This window comes from Tursiops truncatus, chromosome 5 (assembly GCF_011762595.2).
Source record: "Tursiops truncatus isolate mTurTru1 chromosome 5, mTurTru1.mat.Y, whole genome shotgun sequence".
NCBI lineage: Eukaryota > Metazoa > Chordata > Mammalia > Artiodactyla > Delphinidae > Tursiops > Tursiops truncatus.
This window is the reverse complement of record NC_047038.1, coordinates 31,524,505-31,548,850: the sequence shown is the minus strand read 5'-3', so window position 1 is coordinate 31,548,850 and position 24,346 is coordinate 31,524,505. Positions and strand designations below refer to the sequence as shown.

The 24,346-nt window shown below is 45.0% G+C and overlaps 1 protein-coding gene and 1 long non-coding RNA gene across 5 annotated transcripts in view; one reads left to right on the top strand and one right to left on the bottom strand.

Annotated features, from left to right (window-relative positions):
* Positions 1 to 518: 518 nt before the first annotated feature.
* The window catches only part of LEF1 (lymphoid enhancer binding factor 1), a 119,241-nt gene continuing 95,413 nt past the window's right edge, over positions 519 to 24,346 (bottom strand). For 3 of the 4 annotated variants that reach the window (XM_033856790.2, XM_033856789.2, XM_019927787.3), the window contains 4 exons: positions 23,121 to 23,228; positions 16,409 to 16,457; positions 15,708 to 15,748; positions 519 to 1,712 (listed from right to left, as the gene is read on the bottom strand). In XM_033856790.2, coding sequence (XP_033712681.1) covers positions 15,714 to 15,748; positions 16,409 to 16,457; positions 23,121 to 23,228 — 192 coding nt within the window. In that variant the 3' untranslated portion in view covers positions 519 to 1,712; positions 15,708 to 15,713. The remainder of the gene's footprint in view (positions 1,713 to 15,707; positions 15,749 to 16,408; positions 16,458 to 23,120; positions 23,229 to 24,346) is intronic. The other variant, XM_033856792.2, reaches the window with a different exon arrangement.
* LOC141278759 (uncharacterized) lies at positions 4,768 to 17,366 on the top strand. Its single transcript, XR_012331912.1, has 2 exons — positions 4,768 to 13,336; positions 14,740 to 17,366. It is a non-coding gene; the product is annotated as an uncharacterized lncRNA (long non-coding RNA).

Genomic DNA, 24,346 nt, shown 5'->3' with positions numbered 1-24,346 from the left:
ATGGAGGTTCTACTAAATCCGATACCGACCTATAGATAGTATAACAAACGCTTAAGGGAGAATTACGGAGTTCAAACTCAAAATTGGGAAAATGTCGACTTTGGGAGATGAATGGGAGTTAAAGCACGGGGATACCTTGATTCGGGGAGCCCTGTTTTGAGAACCCATGGGCTCTGACCACGGGCTGCACCAGCACAACCTGCAGTGGTGCCGGCTGGAGCCCGTGAGGATGTCTGGGTTCTCAGGAAGGGAGAGAATCATTCCCATCTGAATCCTGTTGCCCTGATTTCCACCTACCCGTGGGAGAGGAGGAGGTGGGGTTCCAGGCTGCAGGAGCACCCCTACGGACTGCATGGCCTGGAGACGGGGGGAGGGTGTGGGCCTGTCCCCGAGGCAGCCTCACGGGCAGCGCCCCCATCATGTGGACACACCAGCTCTGGCCTGGCCTATGGATTTAGGTCACCATTACACAACTGCAGGTTATCAGGAACTTCACTTTTTAAAAAAAAAAAAAAGACTTGTTTTTAAATGTTTTATTACAAAGCTTTTTTAAAAAAATGCTCAGCACGTTAACTCAAACTGGAATGACAAACGTTAGATGACAGTTTGGGGCAAAGGCTGTGCCTTGCTATTTAAAAAAAAATGGGTACATCAATGCTCATTTTAACAACTGGCTTAAAATTCCACTAATTGGCTAATAAAAACAGATACAAATACAGAACATTTAAAGTAATAACAATTCAAGTGCTGGGCTTTTTACAACAAGGGGGTGAGAAGGAAAGAAATGAAAATTCACTGCAAACTGGTCTGCTGAAAGTATCTGTTAAGGTTTACCATTTAAAAAAAAGAGAAGAGATCATAAGAAAAATAAAATGAAAGAGGACTGCCAACTGCTACCCACAGAGTGGACTGGCTGTTACAGTTTACTTAGCTCTATCGGACACCTTACAAAGACAGGCTACTATTATTACAGGTAATTCACCGAGAAGCCCCTTAGCGGACAAGATATCCCTCAAAAGAAGAGGGCTTCTTTTCATTTCGTTTTTATTTCAAACTCTTCCAGATCTTTCGATTTTACTTAAAAAGCTCATTGCTAGCAAAATATACAAGAAGATTAAAACTAAAAAGTGTAAATTAAAAAAATTCAAGTTTAAAAAAAAAAAGAAGCAAACAAGATTGATCCTTTTGCACTGTTAAATAAAAGCTTGAGGAAAAGAGAAACAAACATGAAGCCAGAAACAAAGAGGGAACTCTTCCACAAGTTCCCTCCGGGATGCTGACGGCTGTGCTGCGGCCGCTCCCAGGGCTCGGGGCAGGCAAAAGCAGCCAAGTCACTGTCCTTGCCAGGAGGTTACAGGTATGGAGGCGGGATGCTCTGGGAAGTGCACGGCGGAGACGGGGGAGGAAAGCTGCTCAGCTGACCCAGGGCCTGCTAGCATGCTCATGTGCTTTTTTTCTTTTGAAAAACCTTGTATGCTTTTTATTGTGGAACATGGCTCTCGCAGTAGATGAAAGGGGGTTTGGCAGTGATTGTCTTTATGGATCAGCGTCTCTAGCAGTGACCTCAGGGTGAAGTTGGTGTCATTTCTCCTTTGGGGTCGACTGGGCAAGCCGTGGAGACAGTCTGGGTGTTCAACAAGCTTCCATCTCCAGGAGAGGTCCCGGGGTCGCTGCCTTGGCTTTGCACGTGGGGAATGAGCTTCGTTTTCCACCTCAAGAAGGAACAAATAAAGTACTGTGAATGTGAATGTGCCACAGACCTTTACAGATTTTAACCTCTGTTTCATACAGCACATGTCTTAAGATCTCTGCATTTCATTAATCCACGTTGTTGATCTGGTGATGGCTAAAAGAGGTTGCCCTATGGTAGCCCTAAATCCTCAGACTATGTTAGAGAATAAGTGTACTTTACTGAAATGTTTACCCTGGTTCCATGTATGTGTACATAAATGTACAGGGTTATGATGTGAAATACACATAATACTTTAGATCATGGTTTAAAAAAAAAAAATCTGTTGGAAAAACATCAGGAGGGAATGGCCAAACATGAATCGTAATGGCAGGCAATGGCCAAATCAGGGAAGACTTGTCATTCTAAAGTGTTTGGTCTTTTTAGTCCACTGTGGGGAGCCAGTGTAGGATTTTACATGAGACTAAACCACACGCAAGTTAGTCAGTGCCCCTCACACTCCTAACAAGCCCCCTTGTGACCGGGATGGTCTATGTCCGCTCATATTCAGTCTTGAGGTGCATACGCTTCTCCAATCTTCGACTTTTCAATTCTCAAGAGTTTTTTCCTTCCTAACAACCAGGATCTCTAACGTTAGCCTTGGAATGTACACTCAACAAGTATTTAAAGATACTGCTGATAAGAGCATTCAGAAAGGAGAATCCCTACATCCCAAAAGCTTTAATAATCTGAGTTTTAAAAAGTGATTAAAAATAAAATATAACATTGCAACAAGATGAGACAAAGACAAAAGGAAAGTGAAAGCATCTCCAAGGTCAACTCCTTTCTGGAGAGCATCCGCCTCCCCTGCTTCACACCAGCTGCAGGGAAGCACCTACTCTACCTGGGTCTTTGGCACCTCAGACGCATCTCAACTCTGTACTTGCAGTGTCCTTGTTATTAGCAGACATTTCCTTTAAAAAAAATTAATTCTAAAAAGTGGAGTGCATTCCCTTTAGGCTTCTTATTTGAGTGGAAAGACATCTTAGAGGAGAAATAAAAGGAAGCTTTGAGATAGTTTAATAATGAAAACTCAACTCAACTCTGGGTAGCCAGTTACAGTCTACACCGCGCTGTTCAGAGAAGATGGATCTGTAGCCCGGGAGCCGTGAGGACGGGCTCTGCCAATGCCTCTAAGGGGCTCAGAGAGTGCGGGGCGCAGAGTGAGCCCTGCCATTAGGGCTCTTACCAGCCACGTGTTAGCATCGTCAGAATCACGGCAACCACCACCGCTGCTGTCCCTCAAAATGACTTACCAGAGCTGAGAAGAAACTGTTTACCCGGGTGGCTAGTGAACAAACAAAACAAGCAAAAGCAAACTGGGAGGAAATCAGCCACAGAATGTTGCCTTCAACAGAATGAGGTCTTCAATGACAGTTTCAATTCCTATTCTCCTGCTTCCCCCATTTAACAGGAAAACCACACTACAGCTTTGTGGTTTTTAAACTTGACGCAGAGTAGAGATGCTTCACACAGGAAGATGGAAGAGCTGCGAAGGGCCCTGGCTTTCCAAGGAGACAGAAGCAGAGCCCGGGCGGGGGTGAAGGCAGCGCCCGCAGACTCCTATCCACACCGTGCTCGGGCTCACTGACTCTCAAAGGCCCGGTCCCGGTTGCTCTTGCTGGTGAGGAATGGCGAGCAGCCCCGGGCTGCTGGAGACCAGTGCTGTGGTTCAGGGCAGACTGGAGACCAGTGCTGTGGTTCAGGACAGACTGGCCTCAGCCACCAGGAGCGCCTGTCTGCTCACGGAGACAAACTGTCCCTCTGCTGGGACCCGTGCCCACCCCAGCCTCAGGCTGACTCCGAAGTCAGACGGTCGGCGGCCTGCGTGGCCCTGCGGCGGCCTCCACTCTCCTGCACTGACCACTCGTCGAGTCGCCCTCTCTCCTCATGGCACCGAGAGTGCCTCCTCCTCCCGCTTCTTGAGAGCATAACAACGTAATTACTAACCCGATCCTGGCTGGCCAGAGTGGCCATTTATCCCAAGGATGATACGCGCTTCCCTGGGAAGAATTTCGACATCTCCTAATGAAGCCAGTGCTTTTTACAGTCTCACGTTTCCCCACTGTTGTTTCATTATCTTAGTATCCTCTTATAAATCCTCCTGAAAAGCTGGTTTCAGAGGTGCTTGTACAACTGCCAACCAAAAAGCGACTCTTCCCCACCTGGGATGCTCTCCTTATAGTGTAGCTAGTATTTAAATAGGTGCGCAAGGAAACTGCCTATCAAATAAGCCGCCTTATTTGAACCTGGTTGCTCCTTTAAAATATCGGGTCACCAGGGCAGACCAGTCTTACCCCCAGATGGGAGAAATGGGGGTAAAAGGCCTTGCAGTGTTGCTTTACAGACATAAAACAGGTCAAATCAAGATTCTTTTCAAGAAACCACAGGCATGAGGCTCGGGAGACTGGCGACTTCCCACATCTAAGTCTTCACGGGGGGCTGCAGCTGAAGCTGGGCTGGCCAGGCGAGCCCCGCGCAGCCCAGCCCGGCGGTGGAGTCGGTGTAATCAAAGGCGCAATTACCGCGCCCGCTTCAAAGGGAGCTCGGAGCCCGTCTTACCCGTCAGGCTTGGGCTCCCTCCACCAGCACTCACCACGCATGGGCCATTTGCTGAGTGGGTGTGAAGGAAGCACAGGAAAACACCCTCCCCCCACCGTCCCTCTGAAGCTCCTCTTCTGGGCCAGACTCCAATCTGGACAAAATATCCCACTAACCAAATGGAAGCAGGAACGCAAACAGGCGGAGTCGCTTAAGAAGAGCCCAAGCGGTAAAGGGACATCTCAAGATTTCAAGAGGGACCTGCGTCTGGAAGACGACCAGCACTGACCGAGGCATTAGGGCCTTCTAGGCCTTGGCTCAAAAGATGTGATGAGAGGGAGAGGGGAAATTCCTTCTTCTTACGTGCAAACGTAAGCCTCCACTGGGAGCCAAGCGTGGGGTCAGCCCATATCCTTGAGGTCCTGCGGCCCAGCCCCCTTCCCAGGCTGTCCCCACAGCAGGAGGGGCTGCGGAAACAAGCCCATTAGAGGCCGAGGTGGGGGCGGGAGGAGGGGCGACGCGTGACCAGGACCCACCGGCTCAGCTGGAGCCGTGCCTGTAAGCTCACTTCCCCGTCCAGAAATGGTGAGTAACCCGAAAGGAAACTGGTTGGAGTAAAAGCTCCTCCCTCCCCCTCCCACATGTTACTAGCAAGGAGTGGGAAACTTTCAAGTGTTTTTAGTTATGATGTGAAATTTGAGGGGAGAGTATCAGAGATCAGTCTGTGAGAGATGAAGAGAGGCGGGGGCTTTGCAAAGATTGCCCTCCTCACAGCAGCACACTCCTCCTCACAGCAGCACACTCCGCCTCACGCCTACTGCCTAAGTTCTTCTGCCCCACCTCGGGGCAATCAGACGCAAGCCTGCCATTTCAGGGCGTGAACTCCCGCGCTGCACAAAGCCGCCTGTGGACGCAGAGAGCAGACTTCCAGAGCAGGAAGCGAGCGCGACAGAGCTGGTCTGGCCCTGCTGTCCTAGAGGGAACTGAGGCATCTGGTTGTCAGCGGCTGGTGTGGGGGCCCCTAGAGATTCCCCAGGCCTCCTGGTTCCCCATGGGTCACAGGAGCTGGTGAGGAGGAAGGAAGAAGAACAACGTGCGCCGAGCGCTGCTGTGCCAGGCGCTGGGACACGACGTCATGCGATCACGACAGCTCCGCTGACTTCAGCGCGTTTACACACAAGGATCCCGCTGCGGGAGGGGCAAAAGGCCTTGCCTAAGGTCACCCAACCTACAGGTGGCAGGATTAGCTTTTGAGCCCTAAACCTACGTTCTCTCCAGCACACCTCGGGGCTGAATTTTCACTCATTTGCTTCTCCTTGCCTACCTGCCTGCCGTGCCCATCACTAGTCAGCATCACTGCGGAGGTGGAGGTGGTCTCCATCTGGACCACTGCCCACCCCAAGAGGCTATGCTCTGTTTGAAAGCAGGGTGAGAGAACAAAGGGCCTAAGAAAGTAACTTTGAAAATTAAATCTCTAAGATTGAAAGTATAACCTACAAAGGCCACCTTCAGGTCTTTGAAAGTAAGTACCACCCAGTATTTGAGAAAAAGAAGAGATGATAACGCGTGGTTAGGAAGGTTAGTGCTGACTCTGCAGCTGAGCTAGTCCTGAAGTCCCAGCATCGAGCCAGTCAGTCCTCCAGTCGCCAGCCACAGCTCTGACACCAGATGATTCCCAGAACGTGGAGGAGGGAGGGAGGGGTCAGCGAGACAAGGGGTCACTGGCCCCGGGCTTGGATCCAGGTTATACAGACCGAGGCAGGGTCACTGAATCTATGCGGTTCCTTTCCGTGCGGTTATTCAAAGCGTAACTGTGACCAGTGAAAGCAGACTTCTTCGGCAATGCCAAGATGACGCTGAGGCAGGCCTGGAACTATTGATAAATTGCTCGAGGGGGAAATTCTGGTTTCCGTCTGCAGCTGATGGTTTCTTTTCCTGATCAGCCCTTGGTGTCTCCCTGTGAGGATGTACACCACCATCGGTTGGCTGGGCCTCCCAGTGTAGGTCTCACCCACTAGACCTTCACCTCCGCTGGGAATACTACCGAAACATTCTCGAGGAAAGTTTTTAATAAGAGACCCTCAGAACCCATTTTAATTCTGTATATTAAAGTGCTTCAGGAGGACAGTAACTGTGGAGACTCATCTACCCACCTCCAGATTCTTTATCCAGTTCACCTTTCTCTCTACAAGTTCTCCTGCACTAAAAATGCTAACTTCACCTTCTAAAAATGAGGCAACAGAGTGAGCACACACTTGTGTGTTTTTCCTTTCCGCTGTCATGTAGTACGAGTCTACGTGTCTAAGTATATGGGGCCTAGGGAGGTGACAATGTGTTGTGGGTTCTGAGCATGAGCTCTGAAGACAGAGCTATCCTGAGCAAGTTACTTGAACATGCCACGCCGGTTTCCTCGTCTGTGAAATGGAAATAGTTAAGTCGCTCTACCTCATAACGTGTGTTGAGGGGATGAAAGGAGATAATACACATGACAGGCTTGGTAAGTACCTGGCATCTGAAAGGGCACAATGAATGTTGGTTACTGCAGTGGGTGGAGACTTGAGTTAGAGAGAGACAGAGCCAGGTGTGAACCTGTCCCTGCTGCACACCAGCCACGTACGTGGCCCTGGACAAGTTACTGACATTTTCGCATCCCTCAAACAGGGCAGAGATCCCTCCCCACACGGGGCTGCCTCAAGGACGGGAATGGAGAGGCTTCTATTAGAGCACCCAGGACAGGATACGTGGTCCAGAAACGTTAGTTCCATTTCTGTTGTTCCAATCTCACACAGCATGTTCAGGGGGTAAAAGCAAGATTTATACTACTTACAGAACTTCTGGTGGAAAATTACGACCAATAGAGAATTCTGGAAAATCTCTCATGAAATATTACAAAATATCTTATCAAATAGAATGTCTGCAGAAACACACCGATAGATGGGAAAAGGAATCCCAAGAGGGCAGCAAAAAATTCGTCATTATATTTACAGAGACTGTATCTAAAAATTTAGAAAACTTCGGGTTAGATTTGACTTAGGACTTAAGCAGAAAAGCGGGCACTACTGTTTGAGGTGCTTTCATTTTTTTTTCTCCTCGTTCTGTCAAATAGAATAGAGTGACTTTGCTAAGGCTCACAGACAGTTCTAGGCAGGATCACCCCACTCCTCTGGATCTGCTGACTGGCAGCTTCAGACCCAAAGGACACAGCTGAGGAAAAGGAAGTGAAAAGGCCTCAGGGTCTCACTGTAGTTATCAAGAAATTCAAGCAAAAAAAAAAAAAAAGCATATTTACCCTTCCTAATAAGAGCACCCTCCATGCGCCAACTCAGGCCCCATTTACTTTTAATGTATATATTATTCAAATAAGCTTTGTTTTCTGGTTCCCAAATCTACAAAATGGATCAGAAGGAAAATTACTTTAGGGGAGGGGTACACAGTCCTAGACAGAACAAGAAGGCACAATAAATAGAGAAGAGCAGATATTAAAAAAAAAAAAACCCATTATTTGGGGTCATCTAGAAGGGTCAAATGGCATCAATTCCTTGTTACCATTTACCACATGGTACATTACACTGTAGACTAATGGCATGAGGTATTAAGAAATATTTCATTGTCATGTACTCTGGTGAAGACAGAGGTGCACTCACAAAAGTGAAAATTAAAAATTACATGTTTTGATACTTAAAGAGGTAAACCTAGAGTTCTCTGGGAAACTGTTATCCAGAAGGATGATTTCCCTCAAGTATCTGGATGGCTCAGTGAGAAAACATTCTATCAAACTCCATTTGTCCAAAATAATTTTTTTATTCTATGAAGTCTTAGAATAATAGCATGGATCTTACTTTCATAGGGCTTTCATGAGCAATACTAAATATTACGTATCTCGAGAGGGTTGGAATAATGAGCTTCATTCTTCTCTCCGTCTACTATTATTTTTTTCACGGCACGTGATCACTCTTGCTAGCCCAGGGTCCGGTTTCCTGTTTGTTTCCCAAGGCAACTTAAACACAATTCTAGCTCTTCTGACCATTAAAGAAAGAGGGGGAAAGGCTTGATGGGAAGGGCACTGTAGCACAACAGAGATTTTAAAAGCTTTCACCGTATGTACGATCCTCTACCAGTTCCTTCACGAATGCACAGTTGCCTAGATAAAATCACCCTGTCTGCTGATCTAACAGGCCCAGCCACCAGCTTATTAGTGAGCTGTGTTGGACGTGTGCTGGGTTGCAGCCTGCCTCCCTCTTGATGATCCCAATGCCAACACAGCCCCGGTGGGAGCGGTGAGCCCCCGACAGCTGTCTCGTACTGTGTGGCCATCTGCTGTGGCCACAGTTGACTGCAGATGGGGGTAGGAGTTTGACCCAAGCTGGGCTAGCCAGAGTCCCTTCTCTGGAATTTGACTTTGTATTGGTTTATTTTTTGGCCACGCGGCACGTGGGATCTTAGTTCCCCGACCAGGGATCAAAAGCCTGTGTCCCCTGCAGTGGAAGCGCAGCGTCCTAACCATTGGACTGCCAGGGAAGTCCCCCTTCTCTGGAATTTGAAAGAGTTTTCTCTTTTGGAGACTGGTACTGTAAGAATATGTGAGCTCGAGGGGTTCTGGACACGTGGATCAAAGAACTGAGGAGGCCAATCTGCAGAAGGGGAGGATGTGATTTGGGGGAGGGGCAGATATAAGAGACAGCAGAAGCGTCTGGACAGTTTTCCAAGCCCACCTTCTAGTGCTCTCCTCGGCCTCCGCACGATGCTCCTGCACCCTTAAATAGAGGCGCTCAGCCTCGCGGGGGCTGTTTCTGTTCCTTGTGATGAAAAGGCTTGCGTCACATGAGCGCGCGTGAGGCACTCTGGAGAATGATTAGAACGTGAAAACCTGCGGTCCACGCACAGCTTGGTCTAGCCACACGGTGCCGTGAGGCAGCCATCTCCGTTTCAGACCGCGTGCCCAAGGCTGCCCTTGCTATCAGTGTCTGCATTTTCCTGCTGAACGGTCTTACTAGGGAGTCCCTAGTAAGAACACTGCAGTCCAGTGTCATTGCTGTGTGAATTCTCTGCAAGTTTTCCGCTAACTCACGACACGTCTCGCAGGGGTTTGCAGCCAGACGTTAGAGGAGGGGAACGCGGGTAGGCTACCACCCCAGGCAGGGACAGACCTCCGTGTCCTAGGCACAGCACACCTGCGATCCTGACAAGACAAAGGACGCGCCTGCGGCCGTTTCCATCAGGATCCAGACGCTTGGCCAACTGGCGGGCGAGGTCCTGCACTGGCTGGGCCACCACTCAGAGGGCGCTCAGGAGGAGCTTGGGGACAGCACTGAGCAGGGTGCAGGCGGCCGTGCTGGTCTCCCACCTCCGGATGTGAGGCTCCCTTCCCAAGAGCTCCTAACTCTGCCGTATCCTGTGTGGTTAGTGGCAATTCTAGGCTAAGTGCCTGACACACTTAGTGCCTCATCGTGTGACAAAAAGATGAAGGATGGAAAACAGGGCATAGTGTTTTCACTTTCTCATTATCAAAGCCTTAATTTTTACTCTGAGACTTTGGACAAGCCTTACCGTTTCTCTAGCTGCTTCCAACTTTACTACTTTGTAAGCACTTGGCTTTGCTTTCTAAGTAGACATGCCAACCTAGGAACAAGTACCCAGAGGCTCACTGATACTTACTTAATGGGGGTGACGACATACGTACTTAGGGAACAGAGTTCAGAGCAAAGATTAGGCAAAAGCATCAAGTTCCCCAGGGTGAGCTTCAAAAACTATACGAAATAAATGTTTTTCTCAAGGAGACTGCTGAAAATATTTAGACCTCTCCCCGACTCTTAAGAGGACAGGGCTAAGTCCCGAGCTTCAGACAACGCTCCTAGAAGATCTTCAGGGTCATAGTCCTCTCGCTAGTCCTGCACATGACTCCAGTCTATAATGGAAAGCTAGAGACAATTTTTTTTTTTTTTTTTTTTTTTTTGCGGTACGGGGGCCTCTCACTGTTGTGGCCTCTCCCACTGCGGAGCACAGGCTCTGGACGCGCAGGCTCAGCGGCCATGGCTCACGGGCCCAGCCGCTCCGCGGCATGTGGGATCTTCCCAGACTGGGGCACGAACCCATGTCCCCTGCATCGGCTGGCGGACTCTCAACCACTGTGCCACCAGGGAAGCCCTAGAGACAATTTTTTTAAAGATGTAAATCCAAGCACTGCACAATTAACTATTGCATTCTATACTGTACTAGAAATTACTTCTCCCACACACCTCTTGGTGCCAGGGAAATAAAGGCGAATGTTTTTATTTAGTAAAAAATATATACTAATTTCTCAGTTCAGCAAGTATACAAGCTGAAGATTATGCCAAGGCTAAAATCATAGTGTACAGAAGAAGTATTTCTGTATGTGAGTGCCCATATGTATCTCTGGGTGCGTTTAACCAGAGATTTTTTGCTTTTTAAAAAAAGATAGCTTGTTTCTACTTTTAAACTAGACCTTTGACGTTATATAATCAAATGAAATACACTGAAATATCATAAGAATATCTTTTCCATCTATATAACTTTAAGATAGTGGACTTTTTATGTTTTGCTAAAGTAAATATTAGTAAACCAACCTGTAAAGTTAAGTTTTTAAGTTAGTAAACTCAGAATGATAATTCTCTCCAGCTTTTCAAAAATTCTAATTCTCTGCTTCTTTAATTCTTTATGAATCTTGATTAAGTCAGGAAGAAAGGGAAGTTCAGTATTTGATGATAATCTCTGACTTCTGACAAACTCTTGACGTTACATATTCCAAATGAAACGTGCACCAAAATACTGGAAACTCAAAGAAAGCAACTCGATCATTGTTCTATCAAACTCAAGAATTCCCCCATGACTGGGCACGCAAGTGTTACCTACTGCAGGAGGCCTTCCTTGAGCTCGCTCTGATTTCCGTCACCTTTGTTTTTACACACTGCACTGTATGCACTTCCTTGGTAGCATAAAACGTATTATTTTATAATTATCCATTTGTACGTCTGCATCCTCTTAAACTGGGAGTGCCCCTGGTAACGGACAGGGTCCGTTTGGCAAGTAACCCCACTGCCTAGAGCAGTTCTTGCTTGCCGGAGCAGGCCTCACTGGATGTTGGCAGAATGAATAAACGAACAATTGGCATTTTATGATATTGGCCTGCACAGGAGAACGTGTGTAAGTCTCACTGCCTGAGGCCCTGGGCTCCCAGCTCCCACAAGCGGCAAGTTAGTTAAAAAAGCTAAGGATGAATCTGGATTTCCTGAATGATCCCACAGCTTGGGGATCACCTCCAACTTGGAGGAATGTCTTTTAAGGATCCCGTTTCCAATAATCCTAAAGTCTGCTGCAAGGTGTTGAGACTGGGTTAATGCTCATTTTTTTGTTTCAACTTGATTTCACCAGAGTGAATATTCTTATAGAATACACAAAAGTAGAAACTCACAGGGAGATGGGGACACAGCTGGGTGTATGAAGCAACTGCAATGGCATTTCCCACCATTGGGAAATGAGAAAGTATTAAGTGAAACTCATGTCTTTCAAGGAACAGAAACAAGTTTTCAGAGGGCTTTTGTGTTCACAGAGGAGTCTTTTCCTGATAGGTGGGGTCTTTTCCTTATAGTCCGCTGCCCCACTCTAGTTCAGGGTACTGAGAGTTCCCTAGCATTTGAGCTACACCATGGATTGTCTAAGCTCAGTGATCTAATAGGAATTTCCTTTAAGGGCAGCAGGCTAATGTTAAGTTTCGCTGTGCAGAAAGAAACCCTCTCAAAAGTCTCTTCACGTTGGAGTCAACAGCATCCTCCCTGTCTGGGCACTGCGCTCCGTTAGCTTTACCTTCCTGCAGGGAGGGCCGTGACTTTAGAACTTCCCTTCAGAACTGAAAGCAAGTCCTGCGAGCTTTCACAGACACTATGTGCAGGAGCAAGTCTAATCAAACATTTCATCTGTCTTCGGCTTTTTTATAAGGTGGAGCCAGCACTGGCGGGACTGAAGTCTGGCAAACAAGGAGCCACGTGACGGCATCCGTGGAGAAGCAAAGCCCCAGACTAGAGGCAGTGCTTCTGGGCACTCATCCTGTGGAGGGGGAGGGGAGGCAGGAAGTGATCTATACAGGAATTGAAGAGCAAGCACATCGTGGACAAGGCGTTTTCAAGATCATACAGGCGCCTTATAGTTATACAGAGCCACTCAGACCTAGAATGAGGACGACAAATTAGTAAACAAAAAAGAGACCCGAGTCCCTTGACTAACACTGGGAGGCAGTGCAGCCCGCGGAAGCACAAAGCAGACCAGGACGTTGGGACCTGATGCGGCTGGGAGCGTAGAGGCCAGCAAAGCACCCCTTTCACGGAGGAACCAGTCTCCAGCTTAAACCTACTGCCCCGGGCCATACAGCACAGGGAGGGCTAATGTGAGAGCCCAGTGCGGCCTCACTCCTAGTCTAGTCTAAGCTCTTTCTACAACAGGGTGCTCTGTTGGCCTGGTCTTTCATTTAGAACAATACACACAATACCCTCCAGGGAAAACAGCTGGTTATTACTGAGTGTCACTTCTCAGAAGGGCCTTTCATGATCTTCAAGCCAAAGCCGACCCTCAAGTCACTCCCTGTCTTCTTTTTATTATAGCACTTACACTTTCCTGTTTGCTTTAAATCAGCTGCTCTCCCCGAGATGTAAGCAGTACAGAGCGGGGACCTTCTGAGCCTTGTTCGATACTGTATTTCCGGTATTATGGAGCTAACTGGCATTTATAAAGTGCTCAATAAATGCGGAATAATGACTAAATAAGTCAACGACTACACAGATAGAAGTTTCTGAATTCCTAAAACAAAGAAGGGGATGGGGAAACGGTAGGGATAGTATCATTCCTAATTTGCGGAAATCTTTATGAATGCAAATCTGACCTTCTCTCTGCTTAGTAATTCTTATCAGATGACTGCCAGTGCCGCTCTCTACAACAGGATAGTGGGGAGGACAGAACTTCAAAGGCTGCATGACTGATCCAGCAACGAGAGGGGAGAGGAACACTGGAGACCCTGATTAAGTGCAGCCCAGCCGACGGGAGCCTCACTGGTTGCTGGTGAAAATATTTTTCTTGGGGGGAGGGGGGGAGACTTTGTTGTGTTTTTCTGGGACAGGGCAGAGGGGACACCCCTTGACCTTTAGAAAAACAAGTTAAGTGACAAGAAAACACCATGATCACTGTAACATTATTTTAAAAAGAGATATTTGGGATACATTCTAGGACAAAAATGCATTCAGCCTAATCGTCTAGTTTAAAATACTACATAAGGTTAATCATTAAGGATGCAAAACTAAATATCAAAGTATGAAGCAGAGAAATACATTTTTGCATGATCTTTAATAGAAATAGCATTAAAGATTTTGGTGCAAACAGAGGACACAGTAAAATCAGCGAATGTTGGTCCTTAGCACGGTATGCTTATCAGGGTTTTCTGTTTCGAGGCAGAGCATAAAAAGGGCTGCTGTCCATACCTAAGTGTTTGTTTAGTCATTAAAAGGACAATATTCTTCTAAAAAAATGCAAAGAAGAAGTACAAGAGCCTGTGCTTGCTACTAAAATTACTTCTGAACTATGATGCCATGAGCACCTGGGGGCAGAGCCTGTGCTCCTATAACCAAGCTGGGGGGGCCAGCTCAGAAGAGGTCCTCAATTAATAGCCGTTAAGTTGAATTAAATATGAACATCATCTGTGATATTATTTTTCTGATACCTTGTTTGGTCACCTGTATGAAGGGCTGATCTTCTTTTCAGCTGGAGAAAAGCCTACCACTCAGCGCTAGTTTAGAAGACTTTTGATATCATAAAACAATGATGACATTTTGAAGAACCTGGGGAACGTGAATAAACATGAGGAAAGTTTCACAGAGGAGAAGGCAGCTGCATTAGGTCTTTGGGGTGGCGTCTAGGGAGGGAGGGAGGCCACATACGATAAACAAAGAACCCTAGCGGGCGGCGGTTACTGTTCCCATTTTACAGCGGAGGAAAATGAAGATTAAAAAGCTCACGCAGATTGCCGGGGCAAACAGCTGATGTGAAATTCATACCTATTTGGTACCCAAATCTCTGCAGAGTCCCCTGGGAAAGTCCGCTGAAATTTGAGCACCAAAATTAAGTTCTGAAAGATTAAGCGGTCATCTGGTTCTAGTCAAGAATGAAGTGACCCGCAGGCTAATGCTCTTCTCCTAAGAAACACCACCCTCAGGCAGAGGAAACGGGCTTTCCAAGCACAGGGACAGCACGTGCAGCGGCCTCCACCTGTCTCAGGGACGCCAAATAATTTTGTTTGGACTGAGCCCAAGACGCATGGTTGGAGGTGAGGCGGGTCAGAGAGTGGAACCCCCCAGGACAGGGGAGACGCAGATCCACCCTGACGTGGTCTGCACTGCGTCCCTCAGACAGTGGGGAGCACTGACCGTTTTTAAGTCGGGAAGTGACACAATCCGTTTGTGTTTCAGCAGATCCCTCTGGGAGCAACACAGAGGATGAACTGGCAGAAAGGAAGTCTGGAAGCAGGAAAATTATCCAAAGGCTTATTACAATAATCCAGATGGGAAGTCTGAGCACCTGATCCGGGGCTGTGAAACTGCTGAGTGTGAGAGGAAAGACTCGAGACAGACCCAAAGGATAGAGCTGACGGGACTGGGATGTGGCTTCCTAGAGAGAACAGAATCAAAGGGAGCGCCTCTGAGAAGAACTTTCACAGTGTAGACACACCGTGAACTCAAAGCCTAGCAAAGACTGAGGCAATGTACAAAGCCAGGTTCCCGCCAGGGATGGTGGTCAAGCGGTCAAAAGTCAAATAACTGCAATAAAAAGAAATGAAATAAATATCACCTATAAAGATGAGAGTGAGATCTAGCAATGGTTACCAATAAAGAACTTGATAGAATACAGTTAGTAAGTCCCCATGCCACATTTTTAAACAACAGATAAAACGAAGCATCCCTCTCTTTCTCACTGGAAACAAATACATTACTTCTTAAGCCTCTGTGTATCATCTCAACTGAGAAAAAGTCTCTATACCACAAAACCTTCCAGGTCCTGGGCCAGCCTGAGCTCCTCCAACGCAGCCCTGGGTTTGCAGAGTAAGATGGCATTTTGCCGGGTTTCGTTACTTGTTTGTTTCTGAAGCAGGCAGATGTGCCACTGGTCAGTAAGGAATGGCTGACAAGAGTTAGGGGAAAGGGAACAGAGAAAGATTAAAGGGGCAAAAAGGGGAAGAAGAGAAGAGAGAGACACATACTATATTGCAAATCCATAGCCGGTATAAAAACCATCAGACGTTTTAAAGCACTGGTTTGATTTTGGTGGCCTTTCCTCTTTAAAGGAGCAATGCTGAATGGCATCAGTATAAGCAAGAAGATTCACAAGCAAGTGCCTCTGTTTATAACTAATGTCAGCAGTAGGACCAGAGAGTCGTTCTTACCATGTTTCAGATGTAGGCAGCTGTCATTCTTGGACCTGTACCTGCAGAAAATTGTGTCTTTAACAAATTTTTATTGAAGAGGTTTTTGTACATTCCAAATACGTAGTAGCTACAATATAATGTGGACCTGTTTGCTTTATTTTTTATGGTTCTTATGCCAGCCAGTCTTATTTGTGCCGTACAAGTAGAGGCCTTATCTTTTATGAAAGAAAAGGGGAAATAAACTGGACCTCACTGATGGATGCCTTGAATTAACGTACACGAAAGATAAACCCTATCATCATGTTTTATATTTTTAAATAACCCCAAACCATAGAAAGGATTCTCAAGGGGATATAAGGTAGCATATCAGAGAGTCATCATAAAAAACTGTATTGTAAGGAGTTTTGCAAATAGAAGAACAGAAGTGTTAGAGAACACAGACAACAAAAGCAAAAACAAAACCTTAAAAACAACCACAGTTAGCAACCAGGAATCCAGGTGACAGGGTTTGCAAGAGCTTTTTAGGTGTACCTTCACATAGTCACATTTAAAAGAAAGGTCTTTCAAACATTTTGAAAGAATCTCAGGAAGAAAAGCAGAGTTCAAGAATCATATGTTACAGCTGAAGAAGAAAGCAGCGTGTAGAAAGATGCAAACTACTCTTTAAAAGGTGCTTGTCAGAAGCACGAGAATTGGCTGGAAAGTCACATGGTGCCTACCTGATGTAGATTCCTGTAGTTTCTCTCTCTTCCTCTTCTTTTTCTTACCCTGGAAGAAGACAGGCACATGTTCATGTTATAGACTGTACTGTGAACACACGGATGAACGTGATACAAAAGGACCAGCAGGTGGTCAACCAAGAGATCAAGATGCCTCATTTTCTCTCTCTCTTTACCATCTGTGCCTAGAAACAGGGCAAGAGAAAGAAATTCTTATCTGTGACCTCTGTCTCTATAGCTTCGCATTTAATGTCATCAGTACGGTACTGACGTAAGCAGTGGTCATACACACACACACACACACACACAGAGGAGGATGATGTCCTAGGGCAGTGGCCACAGACCCCTCCGCCCCCCGCCCACCTTCAAGGAACGCCCGCTTAATAAGGAGGCCCTCCTTTCACTGCTAAGCACCACACTTAGGACCCACTTCTGGTAGTGTCGATGACAAATCTTCCTCACTGTGAATTCCACCATCTAATTAAAAATCCACAGTGTTAACTGAGGCCCCCTCAGCTCCCATGGCACAGACAAGATGTAACTGAAGACAGTAGTAGAAGGGTAAGATAGAACCTGAGAAAACTTAGAAGGTAATTTTAAAGACTGATTTATGGCAGTTAAGGACCCTGCTTCCTAAAACAAACACAATAACGTGAATATGCTTGCAATTTAAAATACATTTCGAAATCATCTTAATCACAAATTTATAATTTTAGGTCCCTCTGATAGTAGTTTAATTTTCTATTTTTCTTCATAATTACTTTCCCCTCAAAAAATAATTGTAATAGGGCATAGACACGGCATATATTTGATTTATATGAATAGTAAATGACCAACCTAGATTAGGATGGTCTTTTCAAATAAGTGTCATAGGACACATATCACATCCAGTATCTCTATCTTATGTCTGCTGTAATAATCACATTCACAAAAAATAAAACCATAAGATTATATTGAGTATATTGTGTGAATATATAAAAGTCTCTACTTTTATGCACCTCAAGATAGTTTTTCTGGGGCTTCCCTGGTGGCGCAGTGGTTAAGAATCCGCCTGCCAATGCAGGGGACACCGGTTCGAGCCCTGGTCCGGGAAGATCCCACATGCCGCGGAGCAACTAAGCCTGTGTGCCACAACTACTGAGCCTGCGCTCTAGAGCCCGTGTGCCACAACTACTGAGCCCATGCACCTAGAGCCCGTGCTCCGCAACGAGAAGCCACCACAATTAGAAGCCCGCGCACTGCAATGAAGAGTAGCCCCCGCTCGCCGCAACTAGAGAAAGCCCGCGTGCAGCAACGAAGCCCCAATGCAGTCAAAAAAATAAAATAAATAAATTAAAAAAAATGTTTGTTGTTGTTGTATTAGGAAGACATATCCCAAAAAAAAATAAAATAAAGTAAAAGATAGTTTTTCTTCATGTCACATGACCTGACCACTGAGGCTCTATATCTTTGGAAAGCTGACTGAAACTATCCTCACAAACACTAAGGCAAACAACAGATATTAGTGACCTGGGGAAATGGCATATCAAAAACAATGGAGTCTTCTTTCAGAAGATTAAGGTGCTCCAGGAGGAGGGGCATCTGCTATCTCCCTTTCAAATGCAACGACTGTGGTTTCCAGAAGGTGCAATAAGGTCGTTTCCTGTGTCTGGAGCCTTCTTCCTCACCGTCTCCTAGCTCCCATTTGCCCTTTAAGACTCACCTCAGGTGTCATCTTGTCCAGGACCCTTCTCTCCCCCCACCGCCCCCCGACGTCAGCCCCAGGCAGAGCTCACCACCATAACGTAACTCCGCACAGGTGTCATAATGGGCTGTGGCCCTGGACCCCTCAGCCACATGGCTATCGGCTCACACGAGCACCGCCCGAGTCTCAGCACATCTCTGCCGCCCAGCACATGCCTAGCACGTGCCTAGAACATGCGACCGTGCCCTGACATGTCGGACTGATGTTGCTTTGTGAAATAACCTGTACTATATTCTAGGTATACATCAGTGCTTCAAGAGAACTTACATTTATGGTAGACAAAAGGACCTAAGGAGTTTGAATGTATTCATGTCAGCTTAACACAAAAACAAAATTCATGTGTAGTAAACACATATAAAATTTTCATTAAAATCATATATAGTACTTGGGTTTTAAGCACCACATTTAAAAGCTCTAATAATATAAATAATACACCTAAGAAAATATGTGCACTGATTTATGAAAACCAGTTACAAAAAATGAAAGTTATAAAAACAAACTGAAATTATAAAATCTACAATGCCATAGAATAGGACAACTTGATATTAAATCATTGAGATATATATTTAATATGATTGCAGTGAGCCTCAGGATATCATTCTGACAATGAAATGCTAAGATATAGGGCATGCATCTTATTTAGACTGTATTCCTGTACTCTTATTTTAAGAATACTGTAATATCTTTAGCTAAAGTGATACCACTTGACTGACTTCTGTTTGCCTTAGTAATTAATAGGCTTGTTTTGATTGTTTTAAACATTTTAAGTAACAAAGCTGGGCTTCCCCTTCATTCAAAGAGATCCTAAAATCAAGTTACGCAAACAATTTCCTTTAAAAGTTGCGCAGAGGGCCAGGGCTTGGGGGCTTCCCTGGTGGCGCAGTGGTTGAGAGTCCGCCTGCCGATGCAGGGGACACGGGTTCGTGCCCCGGTCCAGGAAGATCCCACATGCCGCGGAGCGGCTGGGCCTGCGCGTCTGGAGCCTGTGCTCTGCAACAGGAGAGGCCACAACAGTGAGAGGCCTGCGTACCACAAAAAAAACAAAACAAAACAAAACAAAAAAAAAGTTGCGCAGAGGAAAATCTTTAAAGGTAAATTCACATAACACCGGTTTTCTTTAAAACTACTCTCTTCCCGTCTCTCCACATGGAGAAAAGGGGAGAGAGCAAGAGGGAGAGAACGTGTGTTTCTTTTATCTCTTTTTAAAAGTGGAAACTCACTCCTTAAGGATCAGAAACAGAAACTTCACTCAAAGACATGATATCATTCATATATGTGGAATCTAAAATACAACACACATAAATTAGGAGGTTGGGATTAACAATATACACACTACTATATATAAAATAGATAAGCAACAAGGACCTACTGTATAGCACAAGGAACTCTACTCAGTACTGTGCAATAACCTATATGGGAAAAGAATCTGAAAAAGAACAGATATATGTATATGCATAAGTGAATCACTTTGCTGTACACCTGAAACTAACACAACATTGTAAATCAACTATACTCCAACATAAAACAAAAATGAATAAATAAATAAAAAGAAGGATGAGTTTGAAAAAATACAACACAAATGAACATACATCTATGAAACGGAAACAGACTCACAGACGTAGACAACAGACTTTTGGTTGCCAAGGGGGAGGGGGCGATGGGGAAGGGATGGACTGGGAGTTTGGGATGAGCAGATACGAACTATTATATATAGGATGGATAGACAACAAGGTCCTACTGTATAGCACAGGGAACTATATTCAGTATCCTGTGATAAACCGTAATGGAAAAGAATATGAAAAAGAATATATATATATGTATAACTGAATCACTTTGCTGTACAGCAGAAATTAACACTGTAAGTCAACTACACTTCAAAAAAAAAAAAGAGAGAGACAGTCAACACACAACACTAAATCTATGCAAAGTCACAGCACAGCAAAGCTCTCCCAGAGGTCAAAGAAGGAAGGCCACTCTCCCCTATAAGGCCAACCACATCCAAAAGAGATCCAGGACGGGGTTAGAGGAGGGCACTTCTGAAACCCTTTAGGTGGGGGACTGATCTTCCCACTTAAAGGGCATCACAAAGGCTCTATCCAGAAAATACTAATTACGGCCCAGAGGATGGAAGCCCAGTTCAGGGAGAAAAGTCTTCAACTAAAGCAGACTTCCTAAAAAGGTCCTGGAAGACTGAGCTGGTCCACCTGGAGGAGGAGGGAAATGGCATAGACTGTGAAGTCTGGGGGACCTGGGTGTCCCCTGTAGCTTAGCCACTACATGGCCCTGGACCAATTACCTAACCTCCTGACAATTTAACTTCCCTCATCTGTAAAATACAATAATACTGTTGACGCCACAGGATTATTAGAAGGACTAGAGAATAACACAAAAAGCATTTAAGACAGTTCTTGACCATTGGCATATAGTATTGCGCTGGCCAAAAAGTTCATTAGGGTTTTTCCATAGCATCTTACAGCACAACCCAAACGAACTTTTTGGCCAACCCAAGTAGTTATTTAAAACAATCAAGACAACAGTTCAGGAGAGATGATGAAGCTGCTGCTCCCAAGTCACGAAAGGAGGACTCTTACTTCCTGTGTCATAGTTGTATCCAATGTTGAAGCTCCAAATCCTGACCAGCAGTGACTTGGCCACACACTGGCCACACGCTGATTTACATATTGATTCATGGCTTCACCCTCGCCCTATTTTTTTTAAATTTATTTATGTATTTATTTAACATCTTTATTGGAGCATAACTGCTTTACAATGGTGTGTTTCTGCTGTATAACAAAGTGAATCAGCTATATGCATACATATATCCCCATATCCCCTCCCTCTTGCATCTCCCTCCTGCCCTCCCAATCCCACGCCTCTAGGTGGTCACAAAGCACCGAGCTGATCTCCCCGTGCTATGCGGCTGCTTCCCACTAGCTATCTATTTTACGTTTGGTAGTGTATATATGTCCCTGCCACTCTCTCACTTCGTCCCAGCTTACCCTTTCCCCTCCCCGTGTCCTCAAGTCCATTCTCTACATTTGTGTCTTTATTCCTGTCCTGCCCCTAGGTTCTTCAGAACATTTTTTTTTTTTTTTTTTTAGGTTCCATATATACGTGTTAGCATACGGTATTTGTTTTTCTCTTTCTGACTTACTTCACTCTGTGTGACAGTCTCTAGGTCCATCCACCTCACTACAAATAACTCACTTTCGTTTCTTTTTATGGCTGAGTAATATTCCATTGTATATATGTACCACATCTTCTTTATCCATTCATCTGTCGATGGACACTTAGGTTGCTTCCATGTCCTGGCTATTGTAAATAGTGCTGCAGTGAACACTGTGGTACATGATTCTTTTTGAATGATGGTTTTCTCAGGGTATATGCCCAGGAGTGGGATTGCTGGGTCGTATGGTAGCTCTGTTTCTAGTTTTTTAAGGAACCTCCATACTGTTCTCCATAGTGCCTCACCCTTTTAAAAAAGGACAATTCCATTTAATGTGAAGTCTGTCCTCGCGGGCACTCTGAGTGCTCGTCTCACAAGAAACATGAAAATGATCTTCAAAGTTTTAAATTAAGAGCTTAAGTAATCAAAATCATTCCCCTCTATAAAATATGATACAACTAATATCACTTATAATAGTCTTTCTCAGTAGTTTTTGCTGTATCAAGACTACATGAGTAAGGTATTCAAACTCTGAAGTAATAAAATAATTGGCAATATAAATGAGGTATTTTTTTCCCAATGAAATTAGTACAGCTTAAAAATATAGTACCTACTCCATCTGAATAAAATATATAATAGGCATCATGGTACATTAATATGAAACGAACAAAAAAATGTTTTTTTACCCAGTTTTAATTAGTCTGTGCAAAACAGTCACTGGAATATATTGTTTGTAAGAAGGGTAAAATAACACAATCCATTTTGGAAAGAAATCTGACAATATATATCAAGAGGCTTTAAAATATTTGTAATCTGTCCTCAGCAATTTCACTAGCGTTTCACTACAATTTCACTACTGTGAGTCTATCCTGTAGAAATAAGTCCTAAAAACTGTTACGCACAATCCACTGCAGGATAATTTCCAATTATTAACAAAAAAATAGCCAATGTCTAAAAAGCAGGGAAAAAATGGTTAAGTAAATTGTGACATTCACTCAGTGAAATACTGTATACCTGTTAAAAGTGATATACAGAAACGCTATGCCGTAACAGAAAAACGCTTATTATAGATAAGAGCAAGCAGCATGATACAAAGGCGTATGTAATACACAGCCACCCACCCACACATATCCAAGTAAAAGGTAAAAAGCTACGCACAACACACCGCTGTACAAAGCAATTATACTCCAGTAAAGATGTTAAAAAAAAAAAAGATATGCACAGAAAAAATACTGGAAGGTAGTGTAACTAGTTATTACTAATGCTGCCTTCACATGATGAGATTATATGCTTTAAAAAAAATCTTTTTCAGGCTTCCCTGGTGGCACAGTGGTTGAGAGTCCGCCTGCCGATGCAGGGGACATGGGTTCGTGCCCCGGTCCGGAGCGGCTGGGCCCATGAGCCATGGCCGCTGAGTCTGTGCGTCTGGAACCTGTGCTCCGCAACGGGAGCGGCCACAACAGTAAGAGGCCCGAGTACCACAAAAAAACAAAACAAAACAAAACAAAACAAAAACAAAACAAAAAAAAATCTTTTTCACCAACATTTAAATGATAAGGTTTTCTTCGATTTAAAAAATTTTACTTAAAAATTTCATTAGCATATAGCCAAAAAAAAGTGACAGCACAAAGCTTTCAGACTGGAATATATCCATGAAATCTTTATTATAAAGTTCATTAACTTTCAAAAATAGAGAACGGTGCCAGCATTAGCTACACTCTACAACACATTTCCTTCACGAGAGCAACACAGAGGGAGAACGAGTGAGAGGAGAGAGCCGTTGGTGTGCATAAAGTGCTTACATAATTGTCTCTTGCAGACCAGCCTGGATAGAGCTGCATATGTAGCTGTCTTTCCTTCCGCGCTAATTCATAATATTTAGCCTGCTCTTCACGAGAGAGGGCATGCCACTGAAAAAGAAAGGGGAAGGGGGAGAAAATCAAGTGAAAGCAAAACAGCGACAGTATTGTATGTTTCATATTTCAGACACTAAAGAATGAAAACATTAAGCATTTAAACTTCGATTTATTTTTAAATGGCAGAAGACCACGTGTCGCAGAAATCCATCTAGAGTTCGGTGGCTGGAGTGAGACTCAAACTCTGATTTCTCTATTCTGTTCTCACGTGACATGAAACCTGTCAAAGTATCCAAAGTGAAATGGCCTGTCACCCAGCCTTTCTCTTCTCCAATACAAATTAAAGAGAACATTCACTGGTGAACCTCAACACCCACCTTAGCCCTTTTTCATAGTTTGCAGCACATTCTGACATCTGAGCCCAAGCACCATTTATTTATGCAAAATGAAGTAATTTCCACAGATATATCCTCACCTCCCATGCACTCTCCCACTCTGTCATGTGAGGAATCTGAAACCGTCATCATATGATCCTGTGCATACGGCAAGACATCAAAAGTCAGTCTGTCTCAGTCTCTTCACCCTCCCCCCACACTTATTTAAACACTAATTGTCCATAGGGAGAATACAGATAACGCTGTGTAATCAAACACGCACACTTTATGGCTGTGTTTTTTAGCTTCCTTCGGATGGAAAACAAGGAACCTGACTAAGTTTATTTTGCCATCTAGACTTTGAGACTGTAGGATCTAATCTGGGGAACGTAGCAGCTGACACCCTGCAAATTTTCCACTTCCCTTTAGGTAACATATATTTATTTATCATACAGAGCAGAAGAGTTTCATGCAGGCAAGGTGCTGTTTGGGATTTTTAGCAGCCTGTACCGGCACTTTGTGTGTGTTTGCACACAACTTACCCCAGCCCCCCAGGGAGCAGTTTCCAAGTTGGTCCCCCTACTTCCCAAATGCCAGGATCTGTTGCCAGAACATCCCAGGAGAACTGGCTGCACTTTGGGGAACCCACTGGCTGGAGGTGACGGCACAGAGGCGGTGGACCCGACGCCACACCACTGCGCAGCTACATACACGTGCATATGCACGCGCACACGCTCTGCGTGAGCCTGGCTCCCAGTCCAGGGCTCCCAGCTCTAGGGTGTGTCGCTTCCCATTTTG